Source organism: Thermobia domestica, chromosome 10 (genome assembly GCF_964235325.1).
Source record: "Thermobia domestica chromosome 10, izTheDome1.hap1.1, whole genome shotgun sequence".
Taxonomy (NCBI): domain Eukaryota; kingdom Metazoa; phylum Arthropoda; class Insecta; order Zygentoma; family Lepismatidae; genus Thermobia; species Thermobia domestica.
Window position 1 is genome coordinate 269,481,969 of NC_137463.1, and position 23,692 is coordinate 269,505,660.

Sequence of the window (23,692 nt, forward strand, 5' to 3'; positions counted from 1 at the left end):
TTAATCATGTCTTCAAACCTTATAAAAAGTTACGTTTTTCTCGTTTGCGTATCATATTCTGTTTTTTAATTACTTGCAATGCTAAACTTAAATAAGCTGTTACTTCTTTCCTTGTGTTCACTTTCATCTGAAATGTTAGATTTAGGCATAGTTGACCATCCTCTAAATTGTATCGAAGTTTTGTCAAGTTTCCAGTGGGCGTCAGCTAACCATTTTGTTTCAAGTACTAAATGTATTCAAATATTCATTTCAAACGATTCATTCGATTTCCGTGATAATCGGACAGATAATCACGGTGTCACTTTTACATATTGACCACGCATTTAGAACTTGCTCCTTTTCCCTCTCAAATACGGATTTTTAAGGACAGCAATAGATGGGCTCACATATTTTAAATTAAGATGTTTATCTCCATCTCTTCCTCTTATGATATATATGTTAATGAATTATAGAAACCGGACTGGACCAAATGCTAAATACGGTATGACAAAACACAACTCCGATGACGTCATTCTTAAATATTGAGTGAAAATGATACAAACTGCTCCTAGTCTCCACTTAATACCGAAATTTCTAAACACGGTCGGACACGTGCACTCTCGTTTTAAATATGGTTTTTATGTATCGTTTCATCTCACAAACGTTAGATATTCTATTTTTTGCATACATTTTTAACCCCCTCTCCTCTGTTAGGATACGCATTTCAATAAAAATGGCGTGACAACAATCTAGTCCGAGGTAGGTGTTAACTATGTTAATAAAATTCATTTCAAACGGTTCACCCATTTTTCGTTATGATAACGTATTTTTCATTTATATACTCTATAGATATAGATTAATAGTATTATTACTGTCTTGTTATTTATTAAGTTATTTATTGATATAAAAATGAGGTGTTATGTTTAATGTTTAACAATACCTAGCATTTTCCATGTTATCCACAGTCAAGTAGCGAATTTTGTGTTTAATATTTATATTACATTGAATTTAATGTGTAACGCTAGTAGCAAATTAAGCATGAATGCTAAAACATTGTTCAGTTTCAGTTCTCAAGAGATTTTCTTTCCTGTCTTTTTATTATTTTGTCAATAGCTTACAAAACACTGGCACCTGACTTTTTCATTTTTAGTATTTAACAATTTTTCCCATACACTTTTCTCAACTTTTAAGTCCTTTAGGTTAAAGGAGACGGATAATTAATGAAAATAAATTCTAGTTAAAGTAAAATTTTAATTGATCCTTAACTGGAATCGAACACAAGACTACAGGAACCAAAAACTCACGGGCTAGCCACTAGACCAGCAGCAAGCATGTAAGCTTTACTAACAGTATCATACAAATTCTCCGTTTGTATGACGACGTATACGCAATGTAGGGATAGTGACATTCAAAGTCAATTTCTTATCTTCTGTCACTAAGCAGCGCCTTTCCGGTTTCGGCGGATAACCGAGTTTACACGTGCCATGAGCTCATAATAAGCTGCGGTCACTTCCTTTCGTGCAAACTATCTTATGTGTAGGTCTATACTATTAAGGTTTCATTATAACTAATTATATCGAGTCAAACTTTTACTTCATTTTTCGAGTTTTTGCCAAGAATTACCTGGTTTGGCCCACTAGCGTCGTTAGCTTTTTAAATCTCGGGGGTTAGATGAATCAAAATCAAAATCCGCTTTCCGACAAAATTAAATATACAAATTGGTATAGTTTCTTTAAAAATATTTAACTAAAATCTAAAAGGACGCGTCCCCCCGAGCCCCCTCTAACAATGTGCGTGTTTAGCCCCACTGTACGTTGGAGTATTTCTGTACAGTGTAGGAAACTAGTGTTTTATGTTTACAAATATAATGTTACTAGCGTCAAACAATTACAAGGGCTAATACTAGGGTTAAAATAAGTGAGTGTATATCAAAGACGATTGTGCAACATACTAACTTCGTTCGGCGCAGTATTTCTGTTAATGCACGTCCTGCATTTTATATTTACATACAAGTATGGTATCAGGTGTTTTTATACTATCCTAGTTTTTGTGCATACCCTCCGTCGCTGACGCCCTTACTACCTGTGCTGGCCACCCCTTCTGCTCTGCTACCCTTACTCGCTTAAAACCATTCTCGCTTTTAGTGGACACATAGCACAAGTTGGTTTTTTTGCACAGTTGTTTTATAGAGTAAGTCAGGACGCGTATTTATAGTCGTAAGGGGAAGCACATCAATTTGCACGTATATTATGGATCTGTACGCAATTATTTGGGCATGCAGCGATCACTTGAAGCAAGAAAAACAAAAATAAAAATGTTTTCTTAATTTGATGATCTGCTCTGCACATGTTCCGAAAATATATTTCCGTAATATAAACTTTATCGTTTGTTATTTTCAATATATGTAACGTGTCGTGAAATATTAATTTCAAATGATTCAGGGGCAGAAATGGTTACAAGAAAGTCGTCAGTGCTCTGTTTGAGATTTTCTGTTTTCACCATGGCGCACAAATTTCGATAAATTTAAAAGTGTGGTTATCTTCAATGGCATAATTGATCTCGTTTTCGGAATTTTGATGTTGAATATTTTTGAAAAGCTAATAATATCAAAAGCATAATAGAATGACAAGATGAAGACAGACGTGCAAGAAGAATCAGGTCTTTTTTTGTATGTGGATCTTCATGCTCATCCTCACCAAGAGGGTAAGAATAAAGTTTGAGACAAATTTATATTTATTGGTTACAATATTTTATGCAGTGTGGTAATGAGCATTTAAAAAAGTTATGTATGTAGACTAGCTTATGTTGTCAATTATTTGAAACTTATAAAACATTAAAATACGGGGCTATGTCTCGCATAAGTGTCCAGAACGACAGAAAAATCATAAAATTTACAGGAGACATGGATGATGCAAGTACTTAGACCTAACATAATGTAACCAAATCTTACCTAATCTAACCTAACCTAATATTAGTAGAAATTTGAGAAATCCTATCATTTTTTGGAAAATTATGCTGGACCCCTATACTAACATAATGCAACATAAATTAGTCTAACCTAACCTAAACTAACCTAAGCTAACCTAGTGTGAACAGACATTACCGAAGTTGTAACTTTTTAGAAACAATTGCTCGACCCCTTCTGCTAAACATTAGCGAAAATTCTTTCAGGATTAATATTTGTAATATACTTGCACGAATAGTATACTTGTGAAAATATATAATTGAGGGATTTGGGTGAACATAATGGTGATTGAGTTATTAGATAGGCCTTTCGGTGAAATTGAGCTATTAGATAGGATGGATTGAATCACAGAAGAGTATGTAGGTAGTTGTAATTTCGTAAGTGCACCTGCAGATAGCAGGGTATGTGTCATTGCGTTGAATTGCATCAGAACGTTGAACCTTCTTTTCCAGTTTATTAGAAAGTTACAAAATGTGACAGACAATTATGTTTCCCTGAGCCGCTGAATTTTACATGTTAGGATTTCCATTGTTACTAGAAGGCTACCGCTCTCTGTAATCTACTGACAAGTGTGAGAGCTTTAATAAGCGAGTACCACAGAGGGTTAGGATACCGAAGGTTTGGAGAGAACGAAGTGAGAGCAGACCAGTAGTATAAAACATTGATTTACTGTATTAAAAAAAATGAAACTTCATACTTCTGTCATGCAGTAGGCATTTACTTAATTCACCATATTGTTCGGTACCTGCTTTATGGAGCGTACTGCTATTGCTATATTCAAATATCTTTTCGTGAAATTTGTTTCATATCATTCACTATCGATTAGGTATTGTTGCGTGTTACTTATATTCGTATCTAAATCGATTGTGATATTCTGGTACTACAAATGATTAGCCCTAGCTAATGATTAGTCTTCGTAGCTCTGTTGTTTGGAAGAGAAGAAGGATTTTTACCAAATAGTTTTCATAAAATGAGGCGAATCTAATTTTCAGGAAAGAAAAATCATTAGGTAGGATTTGATTTTTAGAAAGTTAATTTGTGAGAAAGGGAGCTTTTTGCGAGTTGATTTCAGTGAAATTGAATTTGCTTAAGCATACGATGTATTCAAAAATAACACGTAGCATCGTCATAATGTATGCCATGTGAAGCAGTTTGCTCTGGTGTTTGGTAAACTAAACTTCTTAACAATATAAATTTTACCAAGCCTAGGCTTAAATATAGCCTTTTATCTCAAATTAGGTGAGGTATATTTCAAGATTAATGAATATTAGAAAATAGAAAACATTTAACTATTTAGCTTTGTGGAGTAGAAAATCGTTGAGGTTCATTTCAGTTTTGTATTCCAGTAGGGTTGCCATATTACCCGATTTTCAGGTCCTATATTTATCTCCCGCTTAATCATCTCTTAATCACGAAAAAACCACCCGCTTTTTTGGATTGGAGAAAAATCTAAGACGACTTCGTTGGTAAAGTGTTGTTCTATTCAACGTAAACCGCTACATCTCTGTGTCAATCTCAATTGCGATTGAGTTAAATTTGGAGTTGCGTTCAGGCTCAGGTTGTGAGCTATTTGCCCAGTGCGTGTGCGCAGGGGGATTTGCTAATAAGAGTTAAGAGATTTGCTCTAATGCGCAGTGGTTTTCTTTGTGTAGTACATGTGTTTTTAATGTAACGTACTGGAAGTTCGATTCGAATGAGTATTCACTTGTGGATATTGTGCCAAAAATATTTGAATTATTCATGACTTGTTTGATGACTATTGTGTCCAGTTCAGCTAAACAAATCTATATTTTTACCTAGTCTATGTGTTCACCTAGTTTATATAAAATATATATACTCAGAAGTGATTGTAAATTGAATTACGGTATCCTTAGTATTTTCGTTAGAATAGATTCATTATTAATATTTTCTTCTTTTACGCTGTATTTCATATATTATGAAAGCGCGGTAATTTTGAATGTTAGTATGATTTCAAGTAGCAATCTTCCTAAATATGTTTTACTTTCCTTATAATAAGAATTTAAAAATGATTTTGTGTTTCTTAGAGAGAAAAACGTATGAACAATATGTGCCATATATCACTTATTTTTTTAAAAAAAGACTTGCCTTACAGATATTTTTACAATTACAGATATCTTACTGTAATACTTACTTTACAATTCAAGATTCACATTTGCTGAACTTGATAAAACATTAAAGACAAAAACTAAATTTGCTTTACTTTAGTTTCGTTAGAAAAGCACATTGGAAGTGTCAGTTAACAAAGAAATCACTAAAAAAAAAGAAAGAAAAAAAGAGAGAAAATGTCCTTCGGATTAGCATTTGGGATACACAAGTTCACATCACTACTTACGGTTTAGAATCCCCCGCTTGTCTAATTTTAAAATGTGGCAACCCTATATTCCAAGAACAGATCAGTATTTTGTATCCTGAGCGTTATACTAACCCGCTAATCTCAAGTAGTAGAAGAGGCTTAAACTTAGATATCAAACTGAAGCTTAAAAGAACATTTGTTGCAGGCATCTTCATCTATGGCAACTATTTTGATAGCATCGAGGACCAAGTGGAATGTCTTCTGCTTCCCAAACTTTTATCGCTCAACTGCTGCAACTTCCATTTTCCTTCCTGCGATTTCACTCTGGGAAACATGTATCAGAGGTAAGATCAAAGTGTTGAACGAATTTTAGTGGTATAAACCCTCACCAAAGACTTAGCCAAGGAAAATATTTAAGCATATTCTCGCTTTATAACTAAACGTATTCTAGCAGCAAAGAATGTTAATTGTCAGCGTAAGTTAATTGTCAAACTCTAGGCTAATCGTTACGTAGGAAAGCCAAACATTTCTTAAAGTAGAGTCAAATATTTATAAGTATATAAGTTCAACAAGAATAAAACACTCCCAATCAGGGATGTAATGGCCGTATATGGTAGTATACCGAATATTTTTAGTCTAGGGTATGCTCACCTTAAATTTACGGAAAACAAACGTATACAGGGTGGCTGTACAGTGTACACTCTGCCATGTAACATTACACCATTGCACCCAATGTATGATGGTCCAGAGTAATTTGGATGGGAAGGGAACTTCTTTGTTAGCCCAACATAGAACATATCTCAGATTGTCGTTGGCAACTCATCGTACCCTTAAGTTTTCAACCCAATTATTACCATTGGTATTTAACCATTTTTGCTCCTGATATATTATGATCTATTCAAATATTTCCTTAACTCCGATATTCTCCATTATACGAGATTTGCCTATTGTATCCTTAGATAACAAATTAATCGCTGAGAATGTTTATTATAAAACTAATATAATGTTTTCGCCAACTAAACATTTTGGCTTCATCAAATACTATTCTTGAGCTCTTGATTTTCGTTTCTCACTAAGTCAAGGTTCATATTTTGATTTCAAACCAATGGAATAGTTTCATTCCAGATTCCCAACCAACATAAACTAACAAAGGTGATATTATGTTAGGAAGTAAAATCAAAATTGCAAAAATGCTTAAAATGATAACTGAATAAAAAAAAAAAAAAACTTTCTCATTTATATATCATTTTGTTCACTCACATTGCGATATTAACTTCATTGAAGAAATAACCGTATAGGACAAAGAAATTGATAACATCTAAGAAAATAATTAATTATGTATAATAGGAAGTACAAGGAAATATAATTGCATCCCTGGATAGGGTTACCATATGCTGAAATCCCGAAAAGCAGATACACTTCATCTGGCTAATTCGTTATGTAAATTTAGATTGTTCCACAAAGGCTTTCGAACTGTTTGAACTTTAATAACTCGAACTAAAACAAACAAAAAATGTTTTTAAGTCACAAAGACGTTCAAAACATTACTCATGATGATATAATGTGAAATAGTTCAAAATGTCCTCAATTGACAACAATACATGATTGACAACGCTGTGCAACAAACCGACAAACATGTAATATGGTTTCCATTAGAATGGATTTACAGGCCGCCTGTCTTATGGCATGCAGCGTACGTGGTATTGTGCCGTAGACAGTGTTCTTGAGAGTTCCCCACAGAAAGAAATGTAACAGCGTCAGATCGGGAGATCTGGATGGATACTCGACATTTCCTCGTCGGCCTATTCACTTTTCAGCAAATGTTTCATATAGGAATTGCTGCACGTCTCTGTGGTAATGTGGCGATGCGCCGTCTTGTTCAAAAAGCAATCTTTATGTGGACACAGTTGATGAATAGGTGGTACAATTTGTTCCTGCAACATCTACACCTGTCACTGTTCTTTTGAAAAAGAACGACCTGACAGGTTCTCTGGTAGACATACTAAACCACATTGATAACCCAGGAAGATCAACAGCTCGTTCTCCCATAACATGAGGATTGTCTTGCCCAGTACAAACAGTTGTGGCGACTGATTGTCCCATTCAATTTAAAAGTCATCCCATCAGACTAAAGGTTGAAATCAGTCAACGGTTCACTGTCGCAACTCCATTCATAAAATTGGATACGCCTGTCCGGATCGTCCTTACTGATTGCGTGAAGTAACCTGGGAATATAAGGTTTCTACTTTGCTTGCTTTAAAATGCGATGGACACTTCATTTGCTTAGACATAATTCACGCGAAGTTTACAGTATGGACTTCCGAGGGAGTCTTGTGAAAGTTTGCAACACTGGTTCCACTCCTTTTTCATCCACTACTTATTTCTTCCTGCCACACCGTTCCTTCTTCAGATTACACACAGTATCCTTCCTTCTCAAACTTGTTCCGTAATTTCATAGTTGTTGTGATATGTAATTTCGGCACAGTATCAAATTCTGCTCGCCATTGTCTCTGCCCTTCTTTCATGTTGTCACATTTCCAGAAACACCGTAAAATTCATTTTCGTTGCTCAAAGTAAGAGTTCCCCGCCTTCTTGTAAATTACTGGTCATTATTGGCAGCTGAACTGAGAACAAAAGAAAACTATACAAATCAATGAAAACAAAACAAAACAAATGAATGACTATACATACTAGTCATGACAGAGCTAAATAATAATTTGATCAGGTTTTCTTTAATACTTTCTATGTTATTAACATTCAAACAGCTTAAACCTCTTTGTGGAACACCCTGTTTCCAGACAAAAATGGAAAGTTTTATCTTTTATTTTCAAGTTTGCTTTTAAAATATTATGAAAAATAGTACGAAAAGTAATTAAACAGCATCATGTTGACTTTGCCTATTCGAATACTTTTCAGTAGATGTGATCTTTTTAACAATTCTTTCCTTGAATAGAACTAGCCAAACATATCTTTACATGTAGAGTGTCTGAAATTGAATTGACTTTGAAAACGCGTACAAGGCACGAAGTATATGGACAGAAATGTTTATTTTCAACCCTACCCGTGCAGAAAAAGTATGTATTTAGGACTAGAAAGTTATCCTGTGCACTGAGAATACGGTTGCGTGTATATACAGTAACTACTTTCAATAAAAAACGATAGTATTTTTTAAAATTAAAAATAAGATTTTAATAGCTATTATACGAGAGGCCTTCAAGTTATTTTTTTATTTTCTAGAAAAGACAACACGCGAATCAATTACTGTTCTGTTTCAAGGTACTGCCCATGTATACGGTACACACAGATATATCCCATTGGTGTAGGAGTGCACATATTCCTGTGGCATAGAATTCTTTCAGCTATTTCAGCACACACGTTTTGACTTCGTCGTTGCTGTGTGGAATTTTTGTTCTGCCAGGTGCTTCTTGAGGGGACCTAAAAGATGGAAGTTGCAAGGCGACAGATCGAGACTATTCGAGGTTGGTATATGATTTCCCAATCAAGTGTGACCGTTGTCGTGGTAATACGAGGACGCGCGTTGTCATGCAAGATGATGAGGCTATCCTTCATCGTTTGTGACCGTTTTCTTCTCGAAACCGAGTGCCAGGAAAACAGTAGATATTACCCAATCTTTGTCCCAGAATACCGTCAGCATCACTTAGCCAGCGGACACTTGTGCCTGGAATTTTTCGGCGGCGAGTCTGCATGTCTCCATTCCAAACTGGAACGCTTTGACTCCGAAGTGTTAATGGTGCACCCAGCTCTGATAGCAGGTGATTACCTCAAGCAGGCTTCGCCTTCTCTTCAAAATCGCTGCAGATACTGAGATAAGATTTTTTACCTTCACTGCTTCTGGTCGAACGTTAGCATTTATGGTACCCATCTGGCTGTAGTTTTCCGTAAGTGCAGGTGTTCGTGGATGATCGTTTCACACTTCCCGCGCTGATGTTTGTTTCCGTACTCAAATATCTCATATTAATGCGTCGATTACTCAGAAGGAGCTGCTCCACCTGAAGAATGTTGGTTTCTTTGATTGCAGAAGCTCGGCGTGGATTATGAACGGATTCTCTTCCTACGTTGAATTTTGAACATCATTCGTACACTTGTGACTAAGAGAACATTTCTTCGCCATATTGCTCACTTAATCTTCTGAAGATTTCAGCAGGTTTCGTGTCTACCTTCAGGAGAAACTTGATGATGCAGCGTTGCTCCATTGGGGCTGCCGAGTACCCAAGCACCTTTATACGCTATGAGCATTACAAAAACTGATTATTCAAGTCTTTTGTGAGAAAAATACTGTGAACTGAGAAATCATAATCTTTCCCATATTGTACACACAGGGGCATTTTCCTGCGAGTAAATATTTCTTTTGTAATGTGTTGAGAAATTAACGCTTAGTCTGCGAGAGTACTCTCCTAGTGCAATTATATTTTAGGCGTACACTTACTTCCTCCCCACCTCAAATGCTTCAATTTCCACACTGCTCACAAGAAGGATGATGAATGGTTGCTGCATCATTCCAGTCCAGAGAGTAAGATATCAAAGACGGCCACAACCAGCTGTGAACCCAGGACCATCGAATCCAAAGCCTAGCGGCGATCTGCACCTCAGCTACAACACGACATCAGAGCGAAGAAGTGAGACGATCTCCCAAAGATTCAATCCGAGCGATTCAACTAGCAATATCACGTCAAACTAGTTAAATAGTACGTCTTTAATGTAACATGAAGTGTTAGTGCCTGCCCAGTTCTCGCAGCCTGCGGTCTGCTGATTCATTCGTTTTCTCTGACAAGGGACCATTCTTTTTCTGACAATTCGATTTCTGAAAATGCTTGCTATCATCTGATGTAGCACCCAAAGAACCGAGAGAAACAAGTTTTTAGCGGCAGACCGTAAACAGGGCCGGAGATAAAGGGGCCCAATGTTCGAATACAGGACGCACAAAGTGCATATAAACATAATGTGATTTTGAAATGAGTGAAGGAATTTAGTTCATATTTGAGGTGTGAGTATCGAGTGTGAAGCTCTTCGGAATAGGTATATTGCGCATGATGTCGGACATCTTAAAAGTCGCCATATTGGAGTTATCGAAAATAAAGAAACGTGAAGGAAATCATGTGGCATATCAATTTAGGCTAGCTTGTTCCCAGAAATTCAAATGTGAAGTTAGTTTTTACCAACCCTTATGTGTTGAGTAGTTACGGATTCTGTAAATTTTTAACAGGTGAAGTTAATGTTAGTGTCACGAGAAACACGATCAAAATAGGGCTGTGGGTACGGTGTTAGAGTTAGTGCTGTGAATGAGGGAGTATTATGTTGTTAAATCAAGTTTGAAAGGTTCATAATATCCTATCAATAGTGCACCTTAAGACTGCTGCTATATAGCACACTAAACTGCTGCTGCTGCTTCTTTTTTCATGGAGCACTAATAAAGATGAAGTGTTGGTGCAGAAACTGTTCAACTTACACGACTCCTCATTCCTGTTGGTTGTACGCCACTTATACAACAACTGTATGTATTCTTCTTCCGTCCGTGTAACAACTTTGTAAAATACATGTCTTCGAACTTTAAAATCTGGCAACGAGACAACTTTATTAACCTGCAATCACTCACCCACTTCCAGTTCACAGCTCCAAGGTTTCAAGACATGGTAAGATATGCATTTTACAAAACTGGATATCTTCAAGACGCACCTGAATCATTTCGGACTCCTGTCGACTACTGTTTCAATTTCAATACTGGTGAAAACTGTGATAAGCCTGATTGTTTATCGTTCTTCAGATGTGCTCACTATTGTTCCCCTTTTGTATTAACCCCACAATCATTCTTAAAGGTACACAACAGATGTAACTAAACGTGCATAAGGTCTGTTGTCAATTCAAGATAAGTCCTACTTACTACTGATCTTTTGACACCTTAAGGTTTTTTATCGGTTGCTCCCATGCATCTTTCAAGATTGCCTTAACAGCATAATACAGGGGTGCAAATAAACAGTCGCCCGGGGCGAGTGGTTCATCGGAACAGGCGAGTATTGTTTGGAATAGCATATCGAAAGTAAGTAAATGATTTCTATTGTGAGACGTGGACTAGTAGCATTTTTTGGGGGGGCTAGTAAAATTTTGTTGCTTATTTGCATCCCTGACATAATAGTTTCTTATCAACCGTAATAATTGTAGAACTATTATCAAGCTCTATTTTGACCTTATTCTTGATTTACGTTGAATCGGCAGAAGACACTACCATTAATTTCAACTATTCAAAATTTCCAGAATCCGCAACTACTCAACACACAAGGGTTTGTAAAAACTAACTTCATATTTGAATTCCTGGGTGAACGCTAGCCTAAATTGATATGCCACATGATTTCCTTCCCGTTTCTTTATTTTCGATAACTTTAATATGGCGACTTTTAAGATGGCCGACATGATGCGCAATATACCTATCCGATGGCCGCATGATGCCACACTCGATACTCACACCTCAAATTTGATCTCAATTCCTCCACTCGTTTCAAAATTACATGATGTTTATATGCACTTTGTACGTCCTATATTCGAACATTGGACCCCTTTATCTCCGGACCTGTTTACGGTCTGCCGCTAAAAACTTGTTTCTCTCGGTTTGTTTGGTGCTGCATCCGATGATAGCAAGCATTTTCAGAAATCGAATTGTCAAAAAAAAAAGTATGGTCCCTTGTGACGTTTCATACTTGAGGAAGAGGGAAAACAAGAACTTTATTAAATTTCCGCACACATAGCCTTGCATTGGCATGCACATTCAAATTGGTTTATTAATTTCTGCAATTAGCTTTCAGGTACCAGAACCTCCGAATCTAGCCTGACCATTCAGGTCAACGAGGAGATTGTGTATTAATTGAATTTATTATTATTATTATTAGTAAATATCCAATGTCCCAGATTCATCATGTGATTACCTCATCATCATCCCTTTTGTAATAAAACTGGGAAAATCCAACCTCTTATCTTTCATTTAATACATCCGGCGTAATTCTGATGCGCCGTATTTGAGTATCGAGTAATGATAATTGTTGAAATAATTTAATCTAAGCCACAGGTAGATACTACTATTAAGAGGTATATTATAACGTAATATTATATGACTCTTTATTAGAGATTCTGTCATTAGAGTTCTGTTATAGGGCTTGATATAAACTCTCATACCACAAGTACGAGGTTTTAACCTTACCAAGATTTTCGGATATTTTAAGTTGAACTGATGACAAACACCTTCACAACGACAGTCAACTGATTTTAAAATAAATATATTTATTTATACAAAAGTTAGTATAATATTAATCTTGTTAATAATGTCTATCTCGATTTCAGAATGAAAAAGAAAGAGCGTCCAGCTGACTCTGAAGCCGTTATTGAAGCAGATAAGCAGTTTTTGAGAAAGAAGGGTCGAAGGTATATTTCTGTTTGTACAACTTCCTTTCGGAAGATGAATCTTTTGCTTGTTGCTTCAAACACTGAATTTAATTTACCAAGTAACTATTTCATGCTTTCACTATTTTTCATTCACATTTTATTACGATGTGCTTTGAGAACTTAAAAGTCCATGTTAATGATAGCCTCGATGCTGACGTCCCCGTTATCCTCTCTCATCCTTCATTCACTAACGCTCGGATTTCTACGTGCATGCATTTATGGCCTGAAAGTCATGTAAATACATGCTACAGGAAAATTTGACTTTAGACATCTTGAAAGAATACTCAGAAGTAAAAGGTTGTTGGACACAGAAAAAACTTCCACCGAATGCCAAATATCTCTCATAATCGATATATATATCTGTACACCAGGCCCGTAGCAAATCCAAAAATGTAAGGGAGGCCGGTAGAAGTTACGGGGGCCCGATCCAACATGTTATATTTCATCACCATATTATAGTTCATTTGCAAGCCTACCGTGAAAATTTTAGGGGACCAGTAAAATTTAGAGGGGGGGGGCGATCCAACATATTATATTTCATCAACAAAAGTTTACAGTGAAAATTTTAAAAGGCCAGTAAAAATTTAGGGGACCCGGCTCCCTAGACCCCCCGTTCATACGGGCCTGCTGTACACTCAGAGTTAAAAAGGGAAGAAAATATTATGAACAGCGCCAATAACGATCTGAGAAAGTGGCCCGCGGATGGACCATACCTCTGATCTACTAAACGTGAATTAAGGTCTACCAGAACTCTCACAATCGCACATTTACTCCCCAGATGTGGTTAAAAGCAGGCTCGTATCCAGGGGGTCTAGGGGGGTCCGGCCCCCCTAAAATTTTCACGGTAGGCTTGCAAATGAACTATTATATAGTGATGAACTATAATATGATTGGTAGCCTTCAAAAAGATAAATATTTCTAGATATGAAGTTCGAAATAATTTCATGCCAACACGGCAAAAGTCGCTTAATATTTGAAAATATCCTTTTATATCATTTAGGGTCGAAAATGTCCTAAAGCTAAAGTTCACATGTGCATTTACGTGAACAATAAAAACAGTACAGGATGATTATACATAAAGGTGTTATTATATATACAAGGTGAATCTAAAAGATGTGCACAAACTTTGGAGGTGATTTGTAATATCGAAAGAAAACAAAAAATCCTCTTGTATGTCGTCGAATTCCGTCGTGTACAGGTGACAAAGGTTGCGAACTTGGAATCGAAACTCTAATTCTGACTGTTGGAACGGAATAGAAAGATGTGCACAGCCTACACGACGCAGAATTCAACATGCAAGAGACCTCCCGAAGTACAGGGTGATCAGGAAGTGGGCGTACCCCCCTTTACTTTCAACAGTATAGTGTTAGTTATTGTAGAAAAATGAAATGAAATCTTTAATTTTACGTCCCACGATTATGCCGGTTAGGCTAAAGGAGACGGTGATGATGAGAAATATATGAAATGGTGGAATGAAGAAAGTAGGAGGCTATGGGAGAGCCCCGAGAAAACCCACGAGCACGGTGTTTGTCCACCACAAAGTCCACACGGCGCGAGCTGGGATCGAACCAGGGACTTCAAGCACCGGAGGTGAACGCTCTACCACTGAGCCACGGCGCCCCCTTAGTTATGGTAGAATGTCTGTACACAGTTACCTTGAAGTCTTAAGAGTCTTAAGAGTCATAAACATCGACATGATCACCATCCATCTCGTAACACAGCTGAATTTTGCGCCAAGTTCGTTCACACTGCATTTAGCAAATACACGGTTTTTCCCACCCCAAAATTGTTGCTTTTCTTGGTGGATTAATACCAAAGCGGTCTGTAAATGTCGCTTTAACCATGGGCGGAGTTATGGAGGGCATTGCCCCCTCAACTTTTTGACAAAAAATAAAAATGCCACATAAGATTCTTCAATTCTCATTTGTGTTTACCGTGCCCCACCCCCAACAGACAAAAGGTCTGCTCCGAAGCAGACAATTGCTAACTCCGCCCATGGCTTTAACACTTTCCATGGTGTCACCTGTGTAACATCTTTCGTGAAGCCAAATCGCAACAACTAATCGTTGTTCAATGCTATATGTACTTTGATTACACATTGTTGATGACCCCAACTCAGGCCCGTAGCCAGGGAGGAGCTACAGCGGGCAATACCCGCCCTAAAATATTTTTTGCCCGCTCTAAATATTTTTTCCATTCTAAAAAGGACGTTGTTCAGAAGTTTCAAATTGTTTCAGCAAATCCCAAATAGGAAAATCTTGTGATTTTATTTACTAAATAAAATTGAACTTAGCGCGCATTTACTACTACTAACAAATGAAATTGATCGTGGCGTATATTTCTACGATAAACAACAGTTATTCTAATTGCTAGATATACTCAACAATCTCCCATGTATTACTTTTCCTCATTCCAAGAGTTTGAAGAATCACAACCACGACAAGCATTCAAGGCGTTGGACAAGATGCCCTTCCAAAGAATACCCATATGAAAATTGACCCGAAAACAGGCTATGTTACATGAATGTGAGTGCCTGGTTTGTGCATGTGTAACATTGCAGGTAAAAACATTTGTTTTGCCGACTTGACAGTACATGTCCCACGTGTGCCTGTAATTAACGTGTAAAACATGCAACACGTCCATGTTCCTTACAGTGCAAGGAAAACGCATGTTTCATATATGAAACTGGTACCGAAACTGTGATGTCTGTAGAAAACGTACATGCTCCTCTAGAATAGTCAGATACAAAAAAGTCAGTGGGAAATTCTGAAGTTTTGTTTATTGTAAAAGCGGCAACAATGACGTGATTTGAGTCTTTGCGCCGAACACCCATGAAAATAAATCAATGATTGTAAAATGTTTCTAAATAGCAGTTTGCATCGGCTCACTTTATTTTTTCTGAGTAGTCCCGAACCATTTGTTTCACGTTTTGTTTACAAATATACGGAATGAAGAGAACGTTAATTCCTTATATGCACTCAGAGAAAAAAAATCAAGACGGCAGCAGAACACCGAACCAATTGTTTTAAAAAGATTTTGTCACACACCATTATAATTGCGCGCAATAATAAGTAGCAGAGTGCTTAGCGAATTTCCAGAAGGAAACAAAAACAGTAGAAAATGAACTACAGGCAAATGTACCTCGCCAGACGTTTCCAGCTACTCTATTATAACTGCCTATTAGAACCGACTATTATAACGACTATTATAACGCCATAAATATGAAGCAGACATCCATCAAGTCATTTTTTGGTGCAAAAGTTATCGAAAATGAAACTAATTCCGTAGCAGGGTCATCTGTATCAACATGTGTAGAAGGTCAAGAAGAAATTAAACGTCAAACATATGATTTCCACCATGTTGGTGTTGATTTCCACCATGTAACAGACCTTGGCGATACAAAACCCGCTGAGCCGAATCTTACAAATTTTCCAGGTTCCAGCATTTCTGGTTCAATTCGACGATCTCGTCCAATATGGTACAAAACGTGGGATTGGCTCGAGTATTCTGTTATGTTAGATGCTGCCCTTTTGCTTCCCATGCCGGAAATACCCGTCAAGAAACAGTGATCCCTCATTCGTGCAGAATGTTTCAGAGACTGGAAGCGTGCAACCGAGAAAAATAAGGGATTTTCTCGTCACGCCGATTCTGAAACTCATAGGCTTGCTACTTGGAGCAACGAAAACGTGAGAACTCGGGCGAAACAGTCGTGAAGAAGGTGTGTAATGATGTAATTATGAATAATAGGTACTATGTGAAAAGTATGATGAAAGTTATTCAATTCTTGGCTGTGAATCAGTTGTCCTTTAGGGGAGATTCTGGGTGTGAGCAACTCGGAAAACAATCAAGTGGTTTGTTCTTAAATTTGTTTGGATTTAGTATTCGTTAAGATCCGAAATTAGCAGAAATTGTCAAAACTATTCCTGCCAATGCAACATACACTAGTCCGGATTTTCAGAATGAGATAATTCATTTCATGGCAGAATCTGTTAAGGGGAAAATAGTAAATGAAGCAAACGAAAGTACATTTTGTTCATTACTTGCAGATGAAACCAGAGACATTCAACAAATCGAAGATTTGTCTTTCGCAATTAGGTACTTTGTGAATTTTAAAGTGCAAGAAAGATGCGTAGCTATACTGAAGTTGGACAAACAAGATGATGCCAGCATTAAGAACGCCATTTTAGATTGTTTAAGAAAAGTAGAATTCAAAACCAACACGATAATAGCACAGTGCTACGATGGAGCACCCTGTCATGAGTGGACAGTAAAATGGAGTGCAAGCTCTTTTGTCTGAGGATTTGAAGAGGAAAATTTTGTTTGTTCACTGTTTGAATCACCAATTACATTTAGTTATTTGTAGAGCCATTGACACAATTCCTGAACTGAAAGAGTTCTTTGATATTTGTCAACAACTATATTACTTTTTCAGAAAAGGACGCGTTGCAGCAGATTACGCAGGAAGGAGTTTAAAGCGATTGTTGGAACAACGTTGGACTGGCCATCTTGACTAGAGATGCAAAAAAGCCGGCTTTTTTGAATCGATGGTTTTTTGCACATAAAAAGCCGGCTTTTTTGAAAAAAAAACGAGAATTTTGGAAATTTTGGCTTTTTTCATTTTCATGATTTTTCTATTTAAATAGCTTTACTATAAAGTTAAATAAGATTTCATGACCTAAATGGCATATTTCGCTCTGGAATTCACCATCATGATGGATGGAGTACATGTTTTATGAATTAAAGTAAACAAAGTACGTAGTATTTGAGGGCAATTTTAGAGGCTATTATCTTTATTTTAACTTTTGCGTTATCGGCTTTTTCTTCTCTAGATCATTTCTTTTTAGTTATCCGTGTTCCATTTCTTAGAGCTAAGTACTCTAGCTTCTAGCACATAATTAAACTTATGTTTTTCAATATATTCATCAGAGCGTACGTTTTTCAATATATCTGTCAGAGCGTACTTCCACATTTCTGTTATAATGTAGCTGTGCAATGATTTAGCAATAATCTTCGGGATACATCCTTGAATACCATTTGATAGGAATAATCAGTAGTGCATTTAGAAAAGTTTTCGGTAGGGGTTTCTCTGATTAATGTTTGTTTTCTCTAAAAAATCCCTAATTTTTATTTGGGAGGAGCTTGAAGTTTATGAGTACAGGCATACTAAATATTTCGTTTCGTTTGTATATTTAGCAATAATGTTCCGGATACAACCTTGAAGACCATTATATACTAATAATCAGTGACGGATTTAGAAAAGAATTTTGGGAGGGGTTTTTCTTATTAATGTTTAGTTTTTCTAAAAATTCCTAATTTTTTATTTCAGGAGAGCTTGAAGTTTATGAGTAGAGGCATAAGTAATATTTAGTTTGTTCTAGAAATTCCGCAATTTCGGAGTACAGGCTTCAATCCGAAAGACATCCCCACCCTAACCCCCTTCGCAAATACGACACCGCTGGTAGTTAGTAATAACAACGATTTGAGAACAATAAGAAGGGAAGTCGACCAGGACTCACAGTCCACGCACTATCCCTACACTCAGATGGAATTAAGAAAAACTTTTGTCAAAATGGCCAAACGCGGGGTTGAATCCCAGACTTCCCGATAGGAGCACAAAAGCTAATCACTCCTTCATCTTTGTTGTGCAGTTGTGCTTAACGTATTCTCTCTCTCTCTCTCTCTCTCTCTCTCTATGGCTTATGGAATCCGAAGGCTCAATGCCGCGTTCACAAAAGCTCTCCATTGACTTCTATCCTTATCCGATTCGATCCAGTTTCTACTTTGTATTCCTATTTCTGCGAGATCCATCTTAATATTGTCTTCTAATCTGCGCCTAGGTCTTCCTAATGGACGTTTTCCGGTTGGATTTCCAGTTAAAACTTTGAAAGCGTTCCTACTTTATTCCATTTTGACTACCTGACCTGCCCACGTGAGCCTCCTAGACTTGATGATCCTAACGATGTTTGGTAAACCGTATAAATTATGCAGTTCTTCGTTATGAAGTTTTCTCCATTCCCAATTTCCGTTCCTCTTGGGTCCGAATATTCTTCTCAGGATTTTATTCTCAAATATTTGCACTCTGCGTTCTTCCCTCAGCGTAAGCGATCATATTTCACAATCATAAAGCACAACGGGCATGATTATCATTTTATATATTTTAAGCTTTAAATTCCTTGAGAGAATTCGCGACGACAAAAGATTTTGAACTGAATAATAACACGAATTTCCTGATTTCAGACGACATTTAATTTCTTCGTAGATATGATTTTGATCTAGTAATATTGGTCCTAGATATTTGAAAGTACCCACTTTGTCGAAAGTATTATTTGATATTTTAACGCATTCGTAATTTGCCGTATTGCGATCCTGGTGAACTTCCATGTATTTAGTTTTCTCTACATTTACTTCTAAATCAATGTCGCTGCAAGCGTTTAATAAAGCCTCTGCATTTCTTTCGATTGGTCTCCTATCAGATTTACATCATCAGCATAAGCCATAAGCTGGTGAATACCATTCAGCTCTAGGCCCTGGTTGCTATCATTGATTTTCCTTATAGCGTACTCCGGAACAAAGCTGAATAATTATGGAGATAACGCATCTCCTTGTGTCAGGACATTCTCGATGTGGAAGCTCGCATTTTTCTACTTGGACTTTACCCTGGGATTCATTTAAACACATTTTAATTAATCTAACTAGCTTTCTAGGTATTCCAAATTCTGTAAGAATGTTGTGCCATGTTTCCCTAATAACCGAGTCGTAAGCCTTTGTAGAATCAATAAACAGTTGATGTACTGGGTAATATATTCCCATCAGGGCCGTGCCGTGGAAATTCAGCGCCCGGGGCGAGAGTATACGACGGCGCCCCCAAACATATATTCCAAGCAATTTTTCCTATCTTTTTTCCTTTTTTCTACCGAATTTTCTCCCCCCCCCCCACGGCATGGCCCTGATTCCCATTTCTTTTCGAGTATTTGTCGAATGGTAAATATCTGGTTGATGGTTGATCGATTTCGCCTAAATCCACACTGATAATCTCCAATAATTTCATCTGCGTATGGGATCAATCTTGTTAATAGAATGTTAAGAGAAATGCATCGATAATTAATACAATCAGTTTTGTCGCCTTTCTTGTGAATTGAAACAGTGATTGATTCTTTCCACTCTTTTTAAATGTATTCAATAGGTTTTCTCTTTTTTGTTTAAGAAAACGTAACGATATGTTGAATTCCTCTTGTTAAAAATTCATAAACCTTCAGGACTGGGTAAACCGTGATGGTGGTTATATATCTTAGATCCTAGGAAACCACACGATCAGATGAACAGTCTATTACGCATATGATCCATGAACAGAAAATCCGGTAATTTTCCGGTTCTGAACAAGCTTAAGGAACAGTCAGTGCATTACAGAATTCGGAACTTTACCGATTTTGCAGATCCGAAGCACCTGTTAGGTGGTAACAGATTATTACGTATGTGATCAATTAATGAAAAATTCGTTCGAAATATTCATACAATGTATATGAAAGTTAAAACTTAACTGAAGAATTTCAAGAATGTACAGAACCACTCAAAACGAAGCTCTTGATGTGCAGCCTTTAAACGTACCATATAAATGTATTTCTCTCATGTTTTACTTTCTTTTCTTTCAAAAAGAGGATGTGTGATATTTTGAAATAAAAATACTACATACAAGTTTGCTAATTATTTATGTATATTCTTTTTTTAAAAAAAGTACTTACTTTTGTATATAGGAGGTTAAAAAATTATTATATATATTGGTTAATCCTTTGGAATTCATAATTTAAATATGTTAAGATTAAAAAAAAATCTTTTCGTAATTCATGGTTTATTTTAGAGGTTTTGTATTATTATCAGCATCAACCACTAATTAAATGACTTTTTGTGTTGTAGAGAAGCGAAACAAAGTCTTCTTTATCAATTTAAAGCAAAATTTTGAAAAAAGCCCAAAATTTTCCAAGCAAAAAAGCGAAGCAGAAAAAAACCGAGTTTTTTTCCCAAAAAAGCCGGTTTTTTTCCGAGCCCTTGCATCTCTAATCTTGACACAGTGACTGTAATTCATGACGACAGGTTTCACATATTAAGTGCACTGATGGCAATTCAAACTTCCCCTGAAGAGCACGCCGCAATGAAAGTTGAAGCTACCGGTTTACTACATCAGATCTCCACTAAGACTTTCTGTTTCCTTACTGAGCTCATGTTCAGGGTTCTTGGATATCTAAAACCGACAAACGCACTGCTACAAAGGAGAAATTTGGATATTGATCCCGCTGTGAAGTTAGTAGGATCGGTAACGGAACAGCTCAGGTCTTGCCGGCAAGACGAAGGAATATTTGAAAATATCCTTCACGATACAATGAAGGCATATGTCTTAAACACTTCGATTTAGCAACCATTGAAACGCAAATGCACACTCCCCAGTCGCTTAGCTGATTCGGTTGTTGATTTGGAAGGCATAAATTTGGAGAAGGGAAAGGAAGACTAGAAGGAGCTAAAAAGATTATTCTGCGAAGTTCTCGATGTCTCCGTCGAAGAAAGATTCAATGAGACAGGGACAGCTGTGATTGGTACCATTCACCACTTACTGAGCGAGAAAAGAAGTGAAGAAAATTTGAAACCTCTGTGTGATGTAAAGTACAAAGACCTGCATTGCAAAGTGCTTCAGAATTTGAAGCAGGAAATAGATCTAGCAAATCGACTGATCAACAAGACATCATCTTTGGAAGAGCTCACAAAACAAATTGGAAAATGTGGCGAGGCTTTCCCGGGCCTAAAGATGCTTACAGAAGTTGCTCTAATCATTCCGTCTTATGCGTCCACTGTCGAAAACTGCTTCTCACATCTGATAGCTCTCCTTCGACCTCAACGTCTGTCTATGGGACTTGAAAGAAAATCGGACCTCGTTCTCCTGGCTTACAACAAAGATATTCTGCGTGCACCTTTTGAATTTGCGAAGTGCTCACATAAACTCCTTTTGATGTAATTACTTACATAAGGACTGTAAAAATATTTATTTTACTTATGTCAGGGCTGTTTCTTAATTTTTATACATAAAAATATTTCATAAGCTGCTTGTAATAAAAGCATTGTAGTTCCAAAATACTATAATTTATATAACAGATAATAAATGTTCCTAAAATAAATTATTATTTTTTACTTTTAGTACTACTTAGTGTATTAAAATAGAAATATATATTGAATTATATACCATCATTTTAACAAAAATTGTTAATGATTATACTTGGTAATCGTGGATTTGGTACTGTAATATTTATCAGCATAATAGTGTTTCAACTTTCTTATAGATTCCATAAATAATACATAAATATATAAATGAACATAGGCATTGACAACGACAAGCGCCTCAAGGAACAAAAACTATATATATATATATATATATATATATATATATATATATATATATATATATATATTAGAGAGAGAAAGAGTTTTTGTGTTCCTTGAGGTCCCTGCCATTGCCCCCTCAGTATTCATCATTGCCCGCCCTAAGGAATCAGGCTGGCTACAGCCCTGCCTCAACTTCACTGCAAATAACGGTTACCAAGCAGAAAACAAATGAATATGGATAGCAATGTTGCCAGGCAATGCCAAACGGAACAAATGTGGGTAAAACCTAAAACCGTCAGAAAACACCAATTAGGGTATACTTCCGGACCACGCTGTATATACACATCCTACTGCCTGGAGAAAAGCAAAAGTGGTACCCTGCCAAAGAAACCTCGCGTAAGTTCCTTAAACGAGTTACGTCCAATTAATATCTTACCAGTAATGTCAAAGGTTGTAGAGAAACTAGTAAACCAGCGCAATTATACGACTATGTAAATCATAATAATATTATTCCTATTATTCAATCCGGTTTTCGTAAGCATCATAGTACTGTCAGTACGATGTTCGAGGTAACAGATGGGATATTAAATGCAGTTGATAACTCTGAAGTTGCAATCATAGTTCTGTTCGACCTAACTAAAGCCTTCGATCTAGTTAATCATAACCTGTTATTGGCTAAACTAAGGTACTATAAATTCTCTGATACCGTTATAAACTGGATCGAAAGCTACTTACCAGGCAGGAAGCAACAAGTATATCTTAGGACAGCTCAAAATCCCTTATCTTCGTCACTCGTTATAAACAAAGGAGTACCTCAAGGACCAATCTTGGGCCCCCTTTTATTTTCTATTTACATTGCTGACTTCATAGATTCCATTAAATACTCTACTGTGCATTGCTACGCGGATGACGCACAACTTTACATCACGTCATCACCACAAAATATTGAACAAACTGTAGAACTTGTTAATAGAGGTTTGACCTCTATATCTGAATGGTGTACCGATAACGGTCTTGTCATCAACCCCAGTAAGTGTACATTTACGATTATAGGAACCTCACAACAATTGAGTAAAATCAAGGCAGCGGATCTAAAAATAAAAATTATGGACACTTATATTTCTTACTCTACCCATGTGTAAAGCTTAGGACTCATATTGGATAAGTAACTAAATTATAATAATCATATATTTACTCAGTGTAATAAAGCTATTACTTTATTACGTCGACTTTACAAAGCCAAAGACTTTCTATCTCAGTCTATGAAATTATATCTCATACGAGTTCTTGTTTTACCGTTATTAGTCTACTGTAACGCTGCATATGGACCATCTCTCTCCGTTTACAATTCTAAAACTATACAGAAAATACAGAATTCGTGCATATTAGGTTTGTCTTTAACTTAAAGAAATCGGAACATATCCTACCAGTGCTAAATAGAAACGCTATTTTAACAATGCCGAGAGGAAGATACCTGTGCTATAGTTGTCTGATATATAAAATCCTTAAAACTCAATCCCCACAACATTTATATTGTAAATATACAAAGCGGTCACAAATTCACCCTCACGTTACGCGTAACAGTGAGAAATTCAATATACAAAGACTTAAACTGAAGA

General features: G+C 36.6%; 1 protein-coding gene across 1 annotated transcript in view; it reads left to right on the plus strand.

Annotated features, from left to right (window-relative positions):
* Positions 1-2,449: 2,449 nt before the first annotated feature.
* The window catches only part of LOC145661931 (cytosolic carboxypeptidase-like protein 5), a 29,474-nt gene continuing 8,231 nt past the window's right edge, over positions 2,450-23,692 (plus strand). The window contains exons 1-3 of the mRNA XM_081727279.1: positions 2,450-2,682; positions 5,464-5,602; positions 12,606-12,686. Of these exons, the coding sequence (XP_081583405.1) occupies positions 2,610-2,682; positions 5,464-5,602; positions 12,606-12,686 (293 nt within the window). The 5' untranslated portion in view covers positions 2,450-2,609. The remainder of the gene's footprint in view (positions 2,683-5,463; positions 5,603-12,605; positions 12,687-23,692) is intronic.